The sequence below is a fragment of the Microtus pennsylvanicus genome, chromosome 12 (genome assembly GCF_037038515.1).
Source record: "Microtus pennsylvanicus isolate mMicPen1 chromosome 12, mMicPen1.hap1, whole genome shotgun sequence".
In the NCBI taxonomy this organism is placed as follows: Eukaryota; Metazoa; Chordata; class Mammalia; order Rodentia; family Cricetidae; genus Microtus; species Microtus pennsylvanicus.
Window position 1 is genome coordinate 16,006,728 of NC_134590.1, and position 17,740 is coordinate 16,024,467.

The following is a 17,740-nucleotide window of genomic DNA, read 5'->3' on the forward strand; positions in this document are numbered from 1 at the left end:
AGCTACGTGAGAACCTTTAAATCCATGAGCAATGTAACGGTTAGGTTTGATATGGAATATACCCCTTGGGGTTGTGGGTTTACACACATGTGATCTTCTGCTTGGAAAAGTTGGGGACGTTTTTGGAAGGTGGAAGCCTAGTGGAGGGAGAATAGCCCTGGAGGTGAGCTTTGAGGTTGGATAGCCTGGTCCCCTTTCCGGTTCTCTTTTTGCTTCCTGAAAGCCAGGAGCTCCTCACACTTATGTTACCATGCTTTTCTAGCCCATGATGGGTTGTATCCCCTCTGAACTGTAACCCTTTCATGTTTCATCCCCAACATGAACCTTTTCTCCCCTAAGTTTCATCCTAGAACAGTAACAGAAATGTAACTAACACTGGTGCTGTATAACACTGGCTATTCTAAATGAAAATCCTGCAACACATAACAATATAGGATATGGAAATTCTACAAATGAATACTCACAGGACCTGATAAACTTTGGCATCTAAGGACTAAGGTCATGCAGTACAGACAATGCTGTCTTAGAAATCTATCAGGTACAGCAAGAAGAGACAAGAACACCCACTTTTACTTTGAATCTACTCATATGCTAAAATAACAATTTAAATAATTGATTTATTTTAATATCCCCCTATTCAAAATGATCTATTAATTTTTAAAAGAAAATATCGGTGTCATTATTATTCATCTGAGTACTGGAAGTCATCTACAGTGAAGAACACGGGAACTGGAGTTAGGAACTACGGACTAAGAACATTCAGTTTCTTTCATTAATGAACCACGTGACCTAGCATAAGTTTCAGTATCATGGCAGAAAAAGAAATTTTTTTAAAAAGTGGGATCCAAGGAAAAGAAAATAAACAGGCTATTTACGAAAGCCTAACTCTCCCTCCCCCAAAGATGGTAATGTAGAGGCACTCTGAGCTAACTAGAGCAGGAAGCCATTATCAATCTTGGGCTTGTAAAGGTCAGACAAGGAATGGATTTACAGAGCCTGGTGAGCAAAAACTAGGCTAGACAGGCTGCCTGACAGGGGCTAGTGTGGGGGAAGCAAGCCAGGATGCGGAGCTCAAAATGGGGAAGGATGGGAAGCTCTCTCTTCATTATCTAAACCAGTAGGAAGTCCTAGAGGGCAGAGGAATCTGGGGCTTGAAGTCCTTGGGAGTCAGCCCTCAGGGCAGGAAACAAAGCAATAGGGAGAGAATTGCTAGGGAAGGGAAAAACAGAAAGCACAGAGGGGCCTACTGAAAGGCCTGTCAGCTAAGTGGGGACAACTTAATCAAGAATGCACTTTTCACTTCCAAATCTTATCATTCTAGGATTTTGGCAGATCCTTGGATCTATTTCATTGCTATTCTGTGCCTTATCCAGATGGAACAACATACACGAGCAAATAACTAGACAGAGAGACAGACAGACAGACATATACGTACTTGCTGAAATTAAACAGAAGCCTCTCAAACACTAAGACGGGTCCTGTGCTGCTCAAAATGGTGAGCGGCTGGCCAGCAAAAAGGCAAAAGATGGCTCCAGAGACTGCGGTACCCAGGAAACTCTCCAACACACCCTAAAAGAAAGAACATTTAGTTGGTAAAGCAAAGCAAAACCAAACATACTTCTTCTCTTCCTGTGTGTGACGTCAGCCAAAAATGAAGCTTTGTGTGCTATAACAATCTCCCCAGCAAACCAAGCAACGTTTATCCGATATGAAATAGCACCACAGCACCTTTCCCATACATAAAAGCAATCTTCCCTGCTCCAAAGGCTGATGTTCTGTAAAACCGTAATGACTGCAATATCAGGTATACAGGAGGCAACAGCGTCTCCGACCATTACTTAAAAATTTATTGAAGGTTTGGTCAATAAAAATAATATTCTGTAAACCCACGAAACAGAAGAATTGATTCCATTTTTTTAAATTTATTTTTCTCTTTGTGGTTCTTCAGTGTTTGTTTTAGCGTAATTATACCTTGCATGTAGTAGGTACTTTTAAGCGGCTATAATTTTAGCACAAAGTCTTTGTTTCTAACAGAACATTTGAAGGGGAGGTAAGAACAAAGGGGACAAAAATAGTGATGCAACATTAAAATATTATTTTATCTATTTTTTAATTTCCTACATGTATACAATGCCTTTTGATCATATCACTCCTGTTGTCCATACCAATCATTCCTAGACACCACCCTCCATATCCACCCCCCAACTTAATATCCCCTTCCGTTCTCTCTTCGTCACCCACTGAGTCCAGTGAGCGATTGCGTGTATGTGCACAAGTAAAGGGCTATTCGCTGGAACATGAGCAACCCAGGAGAGGTCACACCGCATAACACCAACCATCAACCCAGGAGAGGTCACCCCGCAGAAGACCAACCATCAACCCAGGAGAGGTCACCCTGCAGAAGACCAACCATCAACCCAGGAGAGGTCATCCCGCAGAAGACCAACCATCAACCCAGGAGAGGTCACCCTGCAGAAGACCAACCATCAACCCAGGAGAGGTCACCCTGCAGAAGACCAACCATCAACCCAGGAGAGGTCACACCACAGAAGACCAACCATCAACCTAGGAGAGGTCACACCGCAGAAGAAACCTGACTCTCCCCCGACCAACCATCAACCCAGGAGAGGTCACACCACAGAAGAAAACTGGACTCTCCCCACGACCAACCATCAACCGCCAATAGTTCTCTGCTATTCATTTGTCATTTTTAAGCGACCAATTATAAAAACAACAACAATAATAATACATAACGATAATAATTCTCACTACATGCTCGTGCATTTTCCAAGGCAAACTGCGCAAGAATTTCAAGGAATTTTCTTGTTACACAAAATGAATGTGCAACAGCCATAACTCACTAGAGCTTTCGTTCACATCTCTGAACAACAACCCACTGACTTCCTTTAGCACAACAAGAAGTGATGGGATAATAGATTTGTAATTGTGAGTTACTGTTGTTAGACAAATATATTGATATAGATTCTTGTATATTGATACAAAGTTAAATTATATTGACTATTGTATGCATGCATGTTTCTACCTCTGTTTAAAACATTCTTATGTATTGACATATATTGTATTGATATATATTGTATATATTTACCATATTGCAGTGTACATTTCTACCTCTGATTAAGATACTTATATAATGTTTGTGTATTGATATATATTTACCTACTGCAATGTATATTTGTACATTGTTTATATTTGGAGGTCATTGTCCTCATTTGTTTCACAGTTGTTTATTGTCTTAATCTTTAAGTTAGATAGATATTGAGAATTATATAGACTAATAGTCATCTAATTAGACTAATCAGGTTCTTTAGATATATAGAGATTATACTCAGTATAGATAGATAATCTTCAACTTCTTCAAAGAGCTGTAGAAAATGGCCTTTAATCGAACTCAGAGTTTTGTGGTAGTGAGACACAATTGCTCCTGGCAACACCACTCTATTCCCGAGAGAATGTTGAGCACCAAAGACACTCCACCTGGAGCATTTCTTTTTGGCAGAACTGGCCTTGGGGCAAAGAAATGCCCATACCTCAACCACTGACAAAGATACAGAGCATGCATCAATGGATAAAACAGGGCTGTCTTATCCTGCCAAGACAGGGTAAGATAGTTTTGAAAGTTGCTTGCCTTTGAAAATGGTGTGTCAGTTATGTTAGGCCTTAGCCAAAGTTGGTTGCTTCAACGCTGCTAATGTGACTTTGGGTGATTGCCTAGGTAGCTAGTTGTCTCTGTGATTTGATGCATGTTTTGGAAGTGGTTTTACTGAACTTCCTAATTACCCAGGTAACATTATTTCCCTTCTCAGATCTTTGATGGGGTTGAAGACTATATAAATGTAGTTACTTTCTCTCATGACTTGGCCAAGTTATTTATTATACAAGACCTAAGCTAGTTAGAATAGGATATTTGTACTTATTGTATATAATTTCATAGTAGGTTTAGAACTCTCTTATTTAAACAGAAGGGGGAGGTGTTGCGGGAGGTCCTCCCACTCCTCCAGCCTATCGCCGCTGAGATACCAGCCCCTTGGGGCGTGGTCTCTCTCCTTTTAAAAAAGCGGCCACTTCCCTCTCCTCTCTCTCTTCACTTCCTGCTCCGCCGGCGACTAGACTCCTGGTTGCGTTGCGTAGAGGGCCGTTGCCTGGGACAGTGATCTGTAAGTTTTTTCCCCTTTATATAAATATCACCCTATTAATCATAATCCCACATTGGTGTGGCATTGTTTGTGACTTACGCCTTCAAAGAAGCAATACCTGTAAGAATCACTACGTCACAAAATGGCCTTCCCTCGTCATGTCATTGAGGACCAGCAGTGTTGACGACAAACTGACCTGTTTTCTAGAGTTTTACTGTGGCAGAAGGCAGAATGGCAAAAGCATGCCTGTAAAAGGGTATTTCTGCAAACATAACATTTAACCAAGAGGAAGTTTTAAAATTTCTATCCTATTTAATTTATTCGGCTGTGTGTGGGGTGCACAGGTGGCGGGCAGAGGACATACTGCAGGAGTTGTTGGCACGTTCCTGTCACCTTATGGATTTCAGGAACTGAAGTCACATGATCAGGGTTGGCAGCAAGTGTCTTTACCTGCTGAGCCATCTTGCTGGCCCACAAGAGAAGGTTTTAAAATGCAGAAAGATGACAAAAATGATCATACATAATGTTATATATCTGCATATTTATATCCCCAAATCTTTTCCAAATGAATAAAGGTAGTCGATACCTTTTTAAGGTACAATAACATACTTGGGTAGATTAAGTAACTTAGTAGAGTAAGGTGTTATCTGTATACCTTTACGGGTACAGTAAGACCTAGAGGATGTTTCGAAGGGCCCCACCCTTAGACAAAAAATACCAGCAAATAAAGAATGCTCAGACCAGGATAAATAGCCTTTTTCAGTGAAAAGCCACACAAATAGTTCATTGGTTATCCGATACAAAGTTAAATACATATACAAATAACATTATACAGACTGAACATGTTATATTTCTGTATTTAGGAATGTGTGTATGTGCATCAACAATTAAAGAAAAAAGAGGTTATGATATGAGAGAGCAAGGGGGTACATGGGAGAGGTCAATGGAGGAAAGGAAAGAAGAAAAATGACATGACAATATTTTAATTTTTATAATTTTTTAAGTTAAGTATATGTAGGAAAGCTCTTCTTCCACAAATAGCATAGCACCCACTCTTGGAAAGTGACTTATGTTCAATCAAACAGACCTCTTAAGTCGATCATCGCTGACTGGGACTGAGCAGACTTCTGGGGATTCTGAGGACCCCTTCGAACACCGGCCTACCTGCCTGTCACCCCACTGGACCATCTTTTCCACCAACTCACATCTTTCCCAGCAGTTTTTCACTCACTTTGTATTTGCAAAGATAACATACTACACAGGAAATACTATGGAAAACTGACTTTTAAAAACCAATTTGCAGAAAATACGTTAAGTTCTATCCCTGACCAGGCATAGTGGTACACTTTTAATCATAACACCCCAGGGTCAGAGGCAGGTGGATATTTGTGAGTTCAGGGTTGACTTGGTCTACATAGCAAATTCCAGAAAAGGGCAACTTATGAGACCTCCCCGCTTAAAAAGAAAAAAAATCAATAAAATTAGTTCCACCCCTACCCATTATCTAGAACCCATGGCAATTGGAAATACTTGTATACAACACTTTAGAGCCAGCAACACTGCCCATGGAACAACATTAGCAATAGAAAACACCTTTGCTTTCAAGATTGGGATTTGACTCAGAAGGCAGATGACAATCCCTCAGTGCCTCACTGGAAAGAAATGGCGGTGGGATGAAGTGGCCAAAAGATAAGAAGTGGCAAGTAATTAGACCGGCTCTTCTGACAGTGCTACAGCCTAGACAAGGCCTGTCAATGGAGAGCACAGATTTGAATCCAGCAGGAGGGGCACCTAGAGAACTCCACTTACACATGTGCCAAGGAGTAGCGCGAAAGGGGCCTTTCATTATTTGTAGCTGGCCCAGCTAACTCTTCCTCATAGAAAACAATTCAAGCAGGCAGTAAAACAACAGAACCAAGGTGTGTTTAGACAGCCAAGACTGAAAGGGATGGAGCCCCTCGTGCCCCCAAACAGTACTGCTTTGATTTCTTGACTGTTGACATATTGACGTTCAGATGAGTTAAATGATATGAACACACCATGAATAAGAACTCTCGGATGTGTGTGCCCATCTAACCACACGTGACCTTTTGAGAATATTAAAGGTGTGCCTTAGGCTTGGGTTTTCCTGGATAGGGGAACTCTTGGCTCCTTGCAGAAACACAGTGTTTTATAATTTTATCTGTATTTTTTATAGCTCACCTGAAAGCTAAGGATTTAAATGCTTTGTTTGACCAGATAATCCATTTATATGATGGTATGTGTTGTTTATAACACAGTCTAAGGACATGTAATAGGCAAAAAGACAGTATATCATTCTCCATCATCAAACAGAACAAACTCTATGTCTTACCCTTAGCATAGGATCAAAACACAGCTCAGACTAGGTGAAAGCAGGGAGTGTAAAATCAGAAAGGAGGAACTTGAGATTCAAGATCCTCGGCTTGGCTTGGCAGAGCCATTAATCTCTGCCAGGGCTGGAACAAGGTCTTCCTGCATCTCCTGTTTCTCCTCCCATGGTGCTGTGCACCACCCTTCCACCACGTGCTTTGCAGGCCTTCAGCAAGTGCTGAAGGAACTGAAGACATGCCCAGATGACACCCTAGGTCTCCTTATCAAAGGTCAAGAGTCCTGGCTGCTCATTCCGTAAAGATAGCAAGCGATTTCTTCTAGAAAACCACTGTGATTTATGGAAGGCATGTGATGATCCAAAGGCAGATTATTTTTATTTCGGTACTTGATCCCATCGTAAGTGCTAGTTTTCCATTCTGTGGCTGACAATTCTCGAGCAGAGACAGGTGATTCATTATATACACTGCACTGGGAAGCTGCTTAAACCGAGGGAAGTGTCCAGCATTTCTGAGAAAAGAACTATTTTCACTATATTTTCACACTGCCCTCTTAACAACATAGAATTTTTTTTAAAAAAAAAATCCCAGGCAATGCATAACTGTAACTAGAGTTTAATGCAACTTACAAAACAAAATGTCATACTCATCTTTTCTGATTTATCACATCTAGTGTTCACTAACATTTGATTTCAAAAGAAAACTGCATCGAATTGTGTCTTATCAATAGTTATGAGTCTTAAAGACATTTCGACATCTAACTTGTAGAAGTAACCAATTTCCTAGCACTTGAGGAAGATGTCGTTGGCTGGGCTTGGGGGTGTGATGGCACCGGGGGCCACAGAGAACCCTGGCACTTTTGGTTGGCTGTCTACCTCACTCTGCTGCTGGCAGGGCACGGCTAGTAGGAAGCAGTAGAAAAAGCAGAAAGCCAGCACTCAGGAAATCCAAAGTCTAGACTGCTCTGCCACAAGAGAACTGATGAGCTTCAGAATGTCACTTCACTTCTTTCAAGTAATAAAATAAATGGTGACATGGTAGAGAAATGGGCTCTGCGTCACACGGTCTCGGGATGACTTACAGGCTGCATCATGGCCCCAGTGCAAGTCTCATCTGTGTATTAGATCAGACACGTGGAGTGGACTTAGCCTAGTCTCTGATGGGTGGGAGCTTTTCGAATAGCAGCAATGTCTCATAGGCAACATGCTTATTTGGATAAAAGATAAGGAGGTTGGACTAGGTGACCTCAAGATATCAGACAGCTGGCTCAACCCTGGGACAAACCTTGCAGATATAACTATGTGAACTTAGATCAGCTTCACCAGCTACCTTAGATTCTTCTATCAAGCCTATGGCTACCTCACTAGTAATTACTTGGATTTGAGCAGTGGTTCTCAACCTTCCTGAGGCTGCGACTCTTTAATACAGTTCCTCACATGGTGGTGACCTCCAACCCTAAAATTATTTCATTGCCACTTAATTACTGTAATGTTGCTATTGTTATGAATCATAATGTAAATATCTGATACGCAGACTATCTGATATGTGACCCCCAAAGGGGCCATGACCCACAGGTTGAGAACTGATGGATTAAAGGAGAAGGAACACAGTAGAACACAAAGTAGAGATGCAGTATTAGGTCTCTTCCCTCATGCCCTTCATCCCACCCAGAAATATTACTTCTGCTTCCTTCAAAATAGGAAGGAGGTGGAAATCTGCAGACTGGCGGACTGGCGTGAAAAGGGACAGATTAGCCCTCAGTGGGAAGGGGTGGGGCTCTTGAAGTCTGCAGTAAAATAGAGAAGCCTTGGGAGGAACAGAGCGCCCCAGGAATTGCTTCTCTCATTAAAAGTGATGCTTACAAACAAAACAAAATAGTCGAACAGGACTCCAATCAAAACCCATACCCAAAACCATCGTGACTATTTCTCTGCTGCCATGGCGGTATGAAATTTAGCCCAAAGTAGCCCATTTCTTCAGAAAAAAAAAAAAAACAGGAAAAGCAGAACAAGTCTCAAATTTTCAAAATTAAGCATATGAAAAATTAAACCATATGAAGAAGTGTCTAGAAATGTTAGAAGAAAAAAATCTATGTTTAAAATATCAGCATTTCATAATTTTTAAGCTACCTGGGACAAAAACTATTAAGTGACATCACCCCATAACAATCAGGCACACTCAAGAGAATTAGACATGAGGAGTTAAAGATATATATCTTCAGCCTCATTGCCACTGATCTTCATATAACATCATAAAATAACTCTTGCGACTCGATACCCTTTTTATTGAGTAGGGACCTTATTGTTACCCTGTGTAGGAGGGCTTGGTTGGTAGCAGGAAGAGAAAGGGGGTAAACAACATAAAGGCTAAGGAAAACACCAGATTTTCTGTTTCTTAGACAATTTGCAAACTTAGAAAATAAAATATTTCAGCGGCATTAAACGGCAATGCATTCACCAATATTACTGTGATATGACAAGCTTCAAAGATGTTTTTATTTCTACTCAGAAAGAGAGAAAATTTAGTTCATGTTTGGGATGATTTACATGAAGTGTACAGCTTGCTGAATAATAAAATTAAATTTATGTAGATGAGTCCTTGAATCTGAAGCTTAGCCGAGACAAATGAGGCAGCTGATGTCACCAGCGACAATAAGGCAAATTCTGCTCAACTGCAAGTTTTACTGCCTTAGATGGTTTGTTTGTTTGTTTGTTTGTTTGCGAAAAGGTCTTGATTTGTAACTCGGACTGACTTTGAACTCACTGTTTCGTCTATGCTAAATTCAAACTCATGGTCTACATACCTTCACCTGAGTGCTGGGACCTGCATGAATTTTAGTGTCAGGTCCTCAGCAGATGCTAAACCCCACTATTAAAAGTAAGTTAAGAAATGGTATGGGTGGGGCTGGAGAGGTGGCTCAGCATTAAGAACTCGTACTGCTCTTACAAAGGACCTGGATTTAGTTCACACAATCCTCACGGCACCTCACAACCTTTGGTAACTCCAGTTCCAGTGGGTAAGACATCATTTTGGCCTCTGCAAACACCATACACACATATGGTTCACATGCACACAGGCAGGAAAAACACTCATACACATAAACTAAAAATCACTATTTTTTTTTTCAAAAGAAAGAGCCAAGCAGTGGTGGTGCACACCTTTAATCCCAGCATTCGGAAAACAGAGGCAGGTGAATCTCTAAGAGTTCAATGCCAGCCTGGTCTACAAGAGCTAGTTCCAGGACAGGCTCCAAAGCTACAGAGAAAGCCTGTCTCAAAAAAGCAAAAGCCAAAACAAAACAAAAAGAATGCAAGTATTGAAGTCAAATTTACGTTACATGAGAATTACCTGGGGAGGGTATATATTTGACTGTTTGTTACAATACTAATTTTTCATATGTTATATATGTGTTTGTCTGTTTGCTATAATACTAATTCTTCATATGGTATATATGTATTTGTCTGTTGGCTACATTAATTCTTCATATGGTATATGTGTTTGCTTACTATAATACTAACTCTTCATATGGTATATACGTGTTTGTCTGTTATAATACTAAGTCTTCATATGGCATATATCTGCTTGTTTGCTATAATACTAATTCTTCATGTGGTATATATGTGTTTGTCTATTTGCTATAATACTAATTCTTCATATTCATAAAAAGCAGTTAAATCGGGTCTCTGAAAATGACAACAAGATGAGGTCTAGAGAATCAATTTTTAGAGTTCCCAGGTGAGTCTTTTGAGCCCAAGTCTGAGACACACCCATTCAAACAATCTCCCTTTCTCCTTCACCACCACATCAATGGCTGGCCACATCCCACACATGCGCAGTAGGGGAAACACTGGTTGGTCACACACCACACATGCACAGTGGGGGAAACACTGGCTGGTCACACACCACACCTGCGCAGTGGGGGAAACACTGGCTGGTCACATACCACACATGCGCAGTGGGGGAAACACTGGCTGGTCACACACCACACATGCGCAGTGGGGGAAACACAATGTGATTTCATCCTAGAACACAGTGATTTCTGTCCTGTCCAGAAAAAGCATCCAATCCTCACAATCACACGCCCCTGCTGTGTGCTTTGTTACACACAGGATTTGATTTCAGGCCACACTGCCAGCAGAAACTACACACTGAGGGAAGACAAACTATGTCTCTGATTGAGAACAACTGGAGCCCAGGACTTCAGCAAGACTCTTAGAAACAGAAGGAGGGGCAAGATACAGCGGCCTTTTATTCTTTGAAGAGCTGTGAACATATATATGAAACACCCAGCCCTAGTCCTAACACTACACAAAAATCAATTCCAGATGGGTAGAATAGTAAACGAAGACATAAAAGAACCGAAGTATGTGGGTAAATATTTTTCTAATCTTGGGGGAGAGGAAGTCTCTTTAAATATATCATGCAAACAAGAAATAAGACCCACGAAAGGCTTGGCTGCTAAAGTTGAAATCTATACAGTCAGAGAAGCCACAGACACAGCTAAAGACATCATGGTACTAGAAAGATATTTTGTTAACTTTTACTTAACATGTAAAAGAAAATATCCTTATTATACAGAGAGTAATGAGGAAAACTGAAATGCCCCAAAGGAGAACACGGAAGGACACACGGAAAGAGCAGGATGGGTGGTCAGTATAAAGGTGGACAGAAATAGAAGCTCACTAAAACCACAGGAGTGGAATCACATTAAAGCAGGCCATTCTTTTCAGCACACAGCTTAACAAAAATGAGAATGTAGGGGGAAAAATCTGTCCTACTAGGAGTGAGCAAGTGGCTACTCCTGTCCAATACTGGTAGAAATATGAATTAGTATGACGTCTGTGATGTAATTTAAAATAAATAACAACAACTATAATCAACATATTGCAAATAATTTTTGCTAGGGATATACCCTATGGAGATAGTTATAAATAATAAATGTATAGTTAATGACCACTGTATTCTTTATAAAAGAGAAAACTGGGACAAACTGAAAATATGTTTATTAAATAAGTTATAGTGCATATATATATCACTAGAATTATGCTAAAGAACCTATTAAAGGAGAAAATATCCATGAAACATAACTTACAAAACATAAATATGTAATCTCATTTACATAAATTCCTATAATGTTTATCTACATGTGTATGATATCTTACAACACGTATAAAAAGATAAAGTGAAAATGTCATACTAGAGAAGCTATTTCCAAAATATCCATAAGCTAAAAATAAAATTTACCCTTCGCGTTATTTAGGACCCCCAATTTTATCCAAGTAGTTATAATTTTCTGATTACCAATAAAACAGAGTTGATAAAGGTCTTTCTTATAAAAAAAATACTAATGACTTAATTTCTACCAACTAAATTTAACTCAGAACTTGTAAAGCACGTTTTTATTTGTGTGAGGAGAGAAGTGCATTCACATATCTATGTTCAGATGAGCAGAGTGTGTATGTATACACATTTGTGGAGGGGTGCATATTCACATATGTATGTTCAGGTGAGCAGAGTGTGTGTGTATATGTATGTTCAGGTGAGCGGAGTGTGTATGCACATGTGCGGAGGGGTGCGCACTCCCTTATCTATGTTCAGGTGAGCGGAGCATGTGTATACATGTGTGTGGAGGGATGTGAAATCACATATCTATGTTCAAGTGAGTGGGCATGCGTGCACATGTGTATACGTGTGTATGGAGGGGTGCGCCCTCCCATATCTATGTTCAGGTGAGTGGAGCATGTGCACATGTATATACGTGTGTATGGAGGGGTGCACCCTCCCATTTCTATGTTCAGGTGAGTGGAGCATGGATGCAGATGTCTATACACGTATATAGAGACCAATGGTTGCCATCAGGAGTCTTCTCTGAGAACTCAGCACCTTATTCACTGAGGCAGGGTCTCTTAGCTTAGCCAGACCACACAAATTCAGCTACTCTAGTTAGATGGCTTGCTCTAGGTAATATCCAGTCTTGGCCATCAGAGAGCTACAACTATAGAAGGTTCACCATGTCCTCCAAGCACTTATGTGGGTTCTTCAGATCTGATCTGTGGTCTTCAAACTTTCAGGACATGTACTTTAACCACCGAGACATCTTCCTAGCCTGTAAAGCATGTTTTCAAAGTTAAAGTTCCTTTCTGGCATCACGGATAAGCAAGATGGATTCCTTCCTTTGTGACTAAACAGGCATGCTTACTTTGGCTGAGTGAAATATCAACTTATTTTGTCCCCACAGATTATTCCTGTTCCACATGCTGAAGCCAGCGTATGCTACTGTACAGATCAACATGTTTCTACTTCTCCTACTTCTATAGGAAAGGGATTTTGTGCCAAAGAGCGACCGTCAGACTGGAATTTTTGCCCATTTCTCAGTAAGTTACCAAGTCGTGTCATTCCTGCCTCTCTAACCACACACACGTGACGGGCATTGCAAAGGAGTACCTTTCTCACCAACATACTCTAACCACACACACGTGACGGGCATTGCAAAGGAGTACCTTTCTCACCAACATACTCTAACCACACACACGTGACGGGCATTGCAAAGGAGTACCTTTCTCACCAACATACTCTAACCACACACACGTGACGGGCATTGCAAAGGAGTACCTTTCTCACCAACATACTCTAACCACACACACGTGACGGGCATTGCAAAGGAGTACCTTTCTCACCAACATACTCTAACCACACACACGTGACGGGCATTGCAAAGGAGTACCTTTCTCACCAACATACTCTAACCACACACACGTGACGGGCATTGCAAAGGAGTACCTTTCTCACCAACACACTCTAACCACACACACGTGACGGGCATTGCAAAGGAGTACCTTTCTCACCAACACACTCTAACCACACACACGTGACGGGCATTGCAAAGGAGTACCTTTCTCACCAACATACTCTAACCACACACACGTGACGGGCATTGCAAAGGAGTACCTTTCTCACCAACATACTCTAACCACACACACGTGACGGGCATTGCAAAGGAGTACCTTTCTCACCAACATACTCTAACCACACACACGTGACGGGCATTGCAAAGGAGTACCTTTCTCACCAACATACTCTAACCACACACACGTGACGGGCATTGCAAAGGAGTACCTTTCTCACCAACATACTCTAACCACACACACGTGACGGGCATTGCAAAGGAGTACCTTTCTCACCAACATAGGAAATTATACTTTTCTGACTTGAGCAGATTGATGAAAAAGGCTCAGCACAGCAGAATGTTAAAATAAAGCCGCAAATTTGGAGATGCCAGCTATAAATGTTCCTTATTATGAGACAAGTTCTCTTAAAATGTGCTCTGTTAGGTTCCATAAATATCACAAAATTCACAGAATGCTAAAAATCTTACTGCATTCTTTCACTGAAAGGTTCGTGAAAATAGGATTATATTTACTCCTGGAAAAAAATTAAAATGGCTTTCTTCCCTCAGTCTTCACTCTAGACTATACTTAGTCATTCACAATCAAGTGGAGACTTACATCAAAGTACATTTTCTGTAAGCTACAGAAGAACAATTCTTAAACAACATGGGACTTACCACACAACATCAGAGTCTTCTTGACACTAATATCTTCCTCAAAGACTAAGTAATGACTCACTTTGTTACCAAAGAAGTATTTTCTTTATAGTACTGCTAACTGAGTGTTGGGCTTTGTCCAATGCTAATCAAGTGCTCTACCACTGAGCTATTTCTGCAACTCTTATTTTACTTTTATTTGGAGATAGATTCCTGTTAAGTTGCCCAGGTAGGCCTTGAACTTAATCCTCCCGCTCAGACTCCCGAGTAGCTAGAATTACAGGCCTATAACATCAGACCCAACTCCATCTATTAACTCTTGGAATGAAAACCCTCAATTTCAATAAATTCCAATGGAATATATTCATATGTTGATATTTAATAATTAAATAAAAGCATCTAAATAAACAGAGCAATACACTTGTTCTATCACCAAGGATGTAAATATGACATCAGTATGCACGGTGTCATGGCTTAGTTATGAAGGAGTTGAGATTTCAGAAAAGTGAGGTAGAAAACTGTTTCTTTACCATACAGCAGGAAAACTAGTGAGTGCATCAGCTTAATGGGAATTACCAAGAAGAATAAGTGATACCACTCCCAAACCAGGAACTTATGCATCTCAGCACTGTGAAAGAGAGAAACGGGCACAAGCTGAGGTTGGATTCTATTGGAATGTAAGGTTGACTCTTGGCAAAGTAGTCCAGTGTCTTCAGGACCCAAGATAAACTATAATTGCCCACATTTATCTTTATCAGAAATCTGTAACTAACCTCTTTGTAAGCCCTAGCATCTTCTAAGAGCGTCCTGGCTGGCAAAATCTATATGCTGACAATGGGGAATATATGCAGCCATTTGTGCTAGCATTACAGTTTAATCATACTGGCAGTTGGTATAGCCTCAAACTGCTTTATTTTGAATGCAGTTTCATGAGAAATTATCTTTGCTACTCCAAAATGATCTAATGACACACAAACACATATACACATATATAATTATGCACATATATATATACAAGCATATAAATAGACAAGTTACATATGTATGTATTTGACAAATAGATGTTATTATAGATGATGATAAAGATAGATAAAGATAGATGATAGATAAATACATCAATATATAAATATATGGATAGATAGCATCAGTCCTAAAAGTAATGACTGAAAGCAAATTCTTGTCTTCAAGCATGCCAGACCTCCTGAACAGAAGCTGGCAGGAGAGTACGCTTAGACAACACTCATGCAGTGAGTCATCTGTGTTTTCACAACATGTTTCTCCCCAGCACCCATGTCTATTTGTAGCCTGACAATAAAGGACCTATCCAAGCCATCTCTGAGCTGTCTGCCTTAAAAGCAAGGACGCTGCTCTCAGCAGGCTCGCTGGATCTGCCTGTGCTATGGAGATTAACCTGCTGCCTTTTTTGTGAAGGATATGATATAACTGCAGTTACCCAGGTTTGCCCAGGGCTTTCTACAAGGTCTTGGTCCTATGTTTAGAAAGATAAATGAAGGGAGAGGACCTGAAGCTTTACACAAGCCTATTATATACCACCGCTGGTACCCTGCAGAGACACAGAAGGGGGTTGCTTCCATGAATAGTCTGGATAAAAGTCACCTCTCTCTACCTCTCATCTCTCTCTACCTCCAGAATACAAAATTCTATATATCTAACATGTGATAGGCACTCCTCCATAAACATGTGCAAAAAAATCAGTTAAATCTGTTATACACCTATGAGATGACCGTAATACATATCACCAAATCCACAAAATATTCCATTGTCTTAATATCAAGTCAAAGTGACTTCTGCCAGAGGATGAAAATATTCATAAGGTAAGGTTCACACCTTTCAGTCATGAGATTCTCTTCAACATGTCAAACCAGCTCCCTAGTTCTTAAAACAGAACAAAAACTACTACTTATTAATTTTCCAGTTCAACAAATATGTATTAATAACCATTAATTTCTACCCTCCCTTATTAAGGGTTCTGCCACCCACTGTGACTCCTGCACGCCATCTAGAAGGACTTTGCCAGTACAGCTTTAAAAGTAAGAGGCCTCATATGAAAAGAAGTCAAGTATGTTCTTCAGTGTTTTCATTCACAGAAATCTTTAAAAATTCAACTATATTCATAGGTTCAACAAAATTATCAATGGAGGTTACAAAATCTATTAATAAAATAATCAAAAAATTTCCAAAAATATCCTCATGAGTCTGTATAACTTGGAGTTGGCAACTTCCCCTTAGACAAATGTTTGGGGGCAATGCATAACACATGGATGCTCTAACCCATCCATGCTTCTGACAACTTCAGAACCCAGAGAAAGTCATACATAACAGAGGAAAATCCATGACACCCACTTTTATTATACAACAAAGTCTACTATCCCAATGACTCACTCAAATAGAAATTGTTTCGTACAAAATTTACCATAATTCACTTGGACAAATTTCTCCCCTGGTCTTAGATGCTATTTCCTAAAAGTAAATCCGGGGTGGAGATTTGGCTAATAGAGCACTTTCTCACTGTGCCAGAAAGTTTTCTGTCAAACTGACATCGATAACATCATCTGAGAGGAGGGAACCTCGAGCAAAACAAGGCCTCCATAAGATCTGGTTGTAGGCAAACCTGTAGGGCATTTTCTTAATTAGTAATTGATGGGGTAGGGGAATGTCCAGCCCACTGTGGGTAGGGCCATCCCTGGGGTGGTGGTTCTGGGCTCTGTAAGAACACAGGCTCATCAAGCGAGAGGAAGAAGTCAGCAAATGTTCCTGTCCTGACTTCCTCCAATGATGAACATTGGTGTGGAAGTGTAGACCAAATAAACCCCTTTCTCCCCAAGTTTCTTTGGTCATATTGTTTCATCACTGCAACAGAAATCCTAGCTAGGACACGCAGCATGCCCATGGCCCTGAGGTCACTCTTCAGCATCACCCCCACCACACACACACACACACACACACACACACACACACACACAAACTTAAATTTAAACTTTAAATTTAAGACTTAATTTAATTGTAAAGAAATGTACACACAGGAAGTATTACGACGTCACCCTTTCAATGAGAAGAATGTCCATGGGGGAAGGGGGGAATAAATTCTTTTAAGATATTTCAGCACAAGCAGACCACTATATCTCCTAACAAAAGGTGGTTTTGTTTCAGACATCTGCTCAAAACCAGACAGTGTGTCCCTCAAACATCATCAGAGAAGTTTCCTTGTTCAGTGGACAGCAATCAACACAGAAACAACTTGTCAATGCACAGAGAATATGTCTCTTTGGATGCTCAGCCATCAGTGATGTATCAACATACATCCTTTCCTTGAAAGGCTTGAGAATCCATCCAGAAGAGGAGAAGAAAGACTCTCAGCCAGAGGTTGGAAGAGCTAACTGGCGTAAACTGAAATCCTCTAAAAAAAAAACACAACTGCTGAACTCAGGAACCCAGCGCAGCTGCAGTTGCCCGCTTACTACTTGTACAAGATCAAGCCTTCCAACAGGCTAGCACGGGAGACAGGAGGGTGCAGGAGCCTCCATGGGAGGAGCTACTCACAGTGGAGGGAGATTGTCAATCGTTATGGACTGGGGTAGGGAGAGTCAATTGCGTTTAAGGAAGTGAGCGCTGGTAGGCCAGCCATGCTGGTTGACCCCACACCCGAGTAAAAAGACAGCACAAACTGGGTCTGG

The 17,740-nt window shown here is 40.6% G+C and overlaps 1 protein-coding gene across 6 annotated transcripts in view; it reads right to left on the reverse strand.

Annotated features, from left to right (window-relative positions):
- The window catches only part of Slc4a4 (solute carrier family 4 member 4), a 419,959-nt gene that overhangs the window by 82,837 nt on the left and 319,382 nt on the right, over positions 1-17,740 (reverse strand). For all 6 annotated transcript variants that reach the window (XM_075944451.1, XM_075944453.1, XM_075944452.1 and 3 more), the window contains one exon: positions 1,436-1,569. In XM_075944451.1, the coding sequence (XP_075800566.1) occupies positions 1,436-1,569 (134 nt within the window). The remainder of the gene's footprint in view (positions 1-1,435; positions 1,570-17,740) is intronic.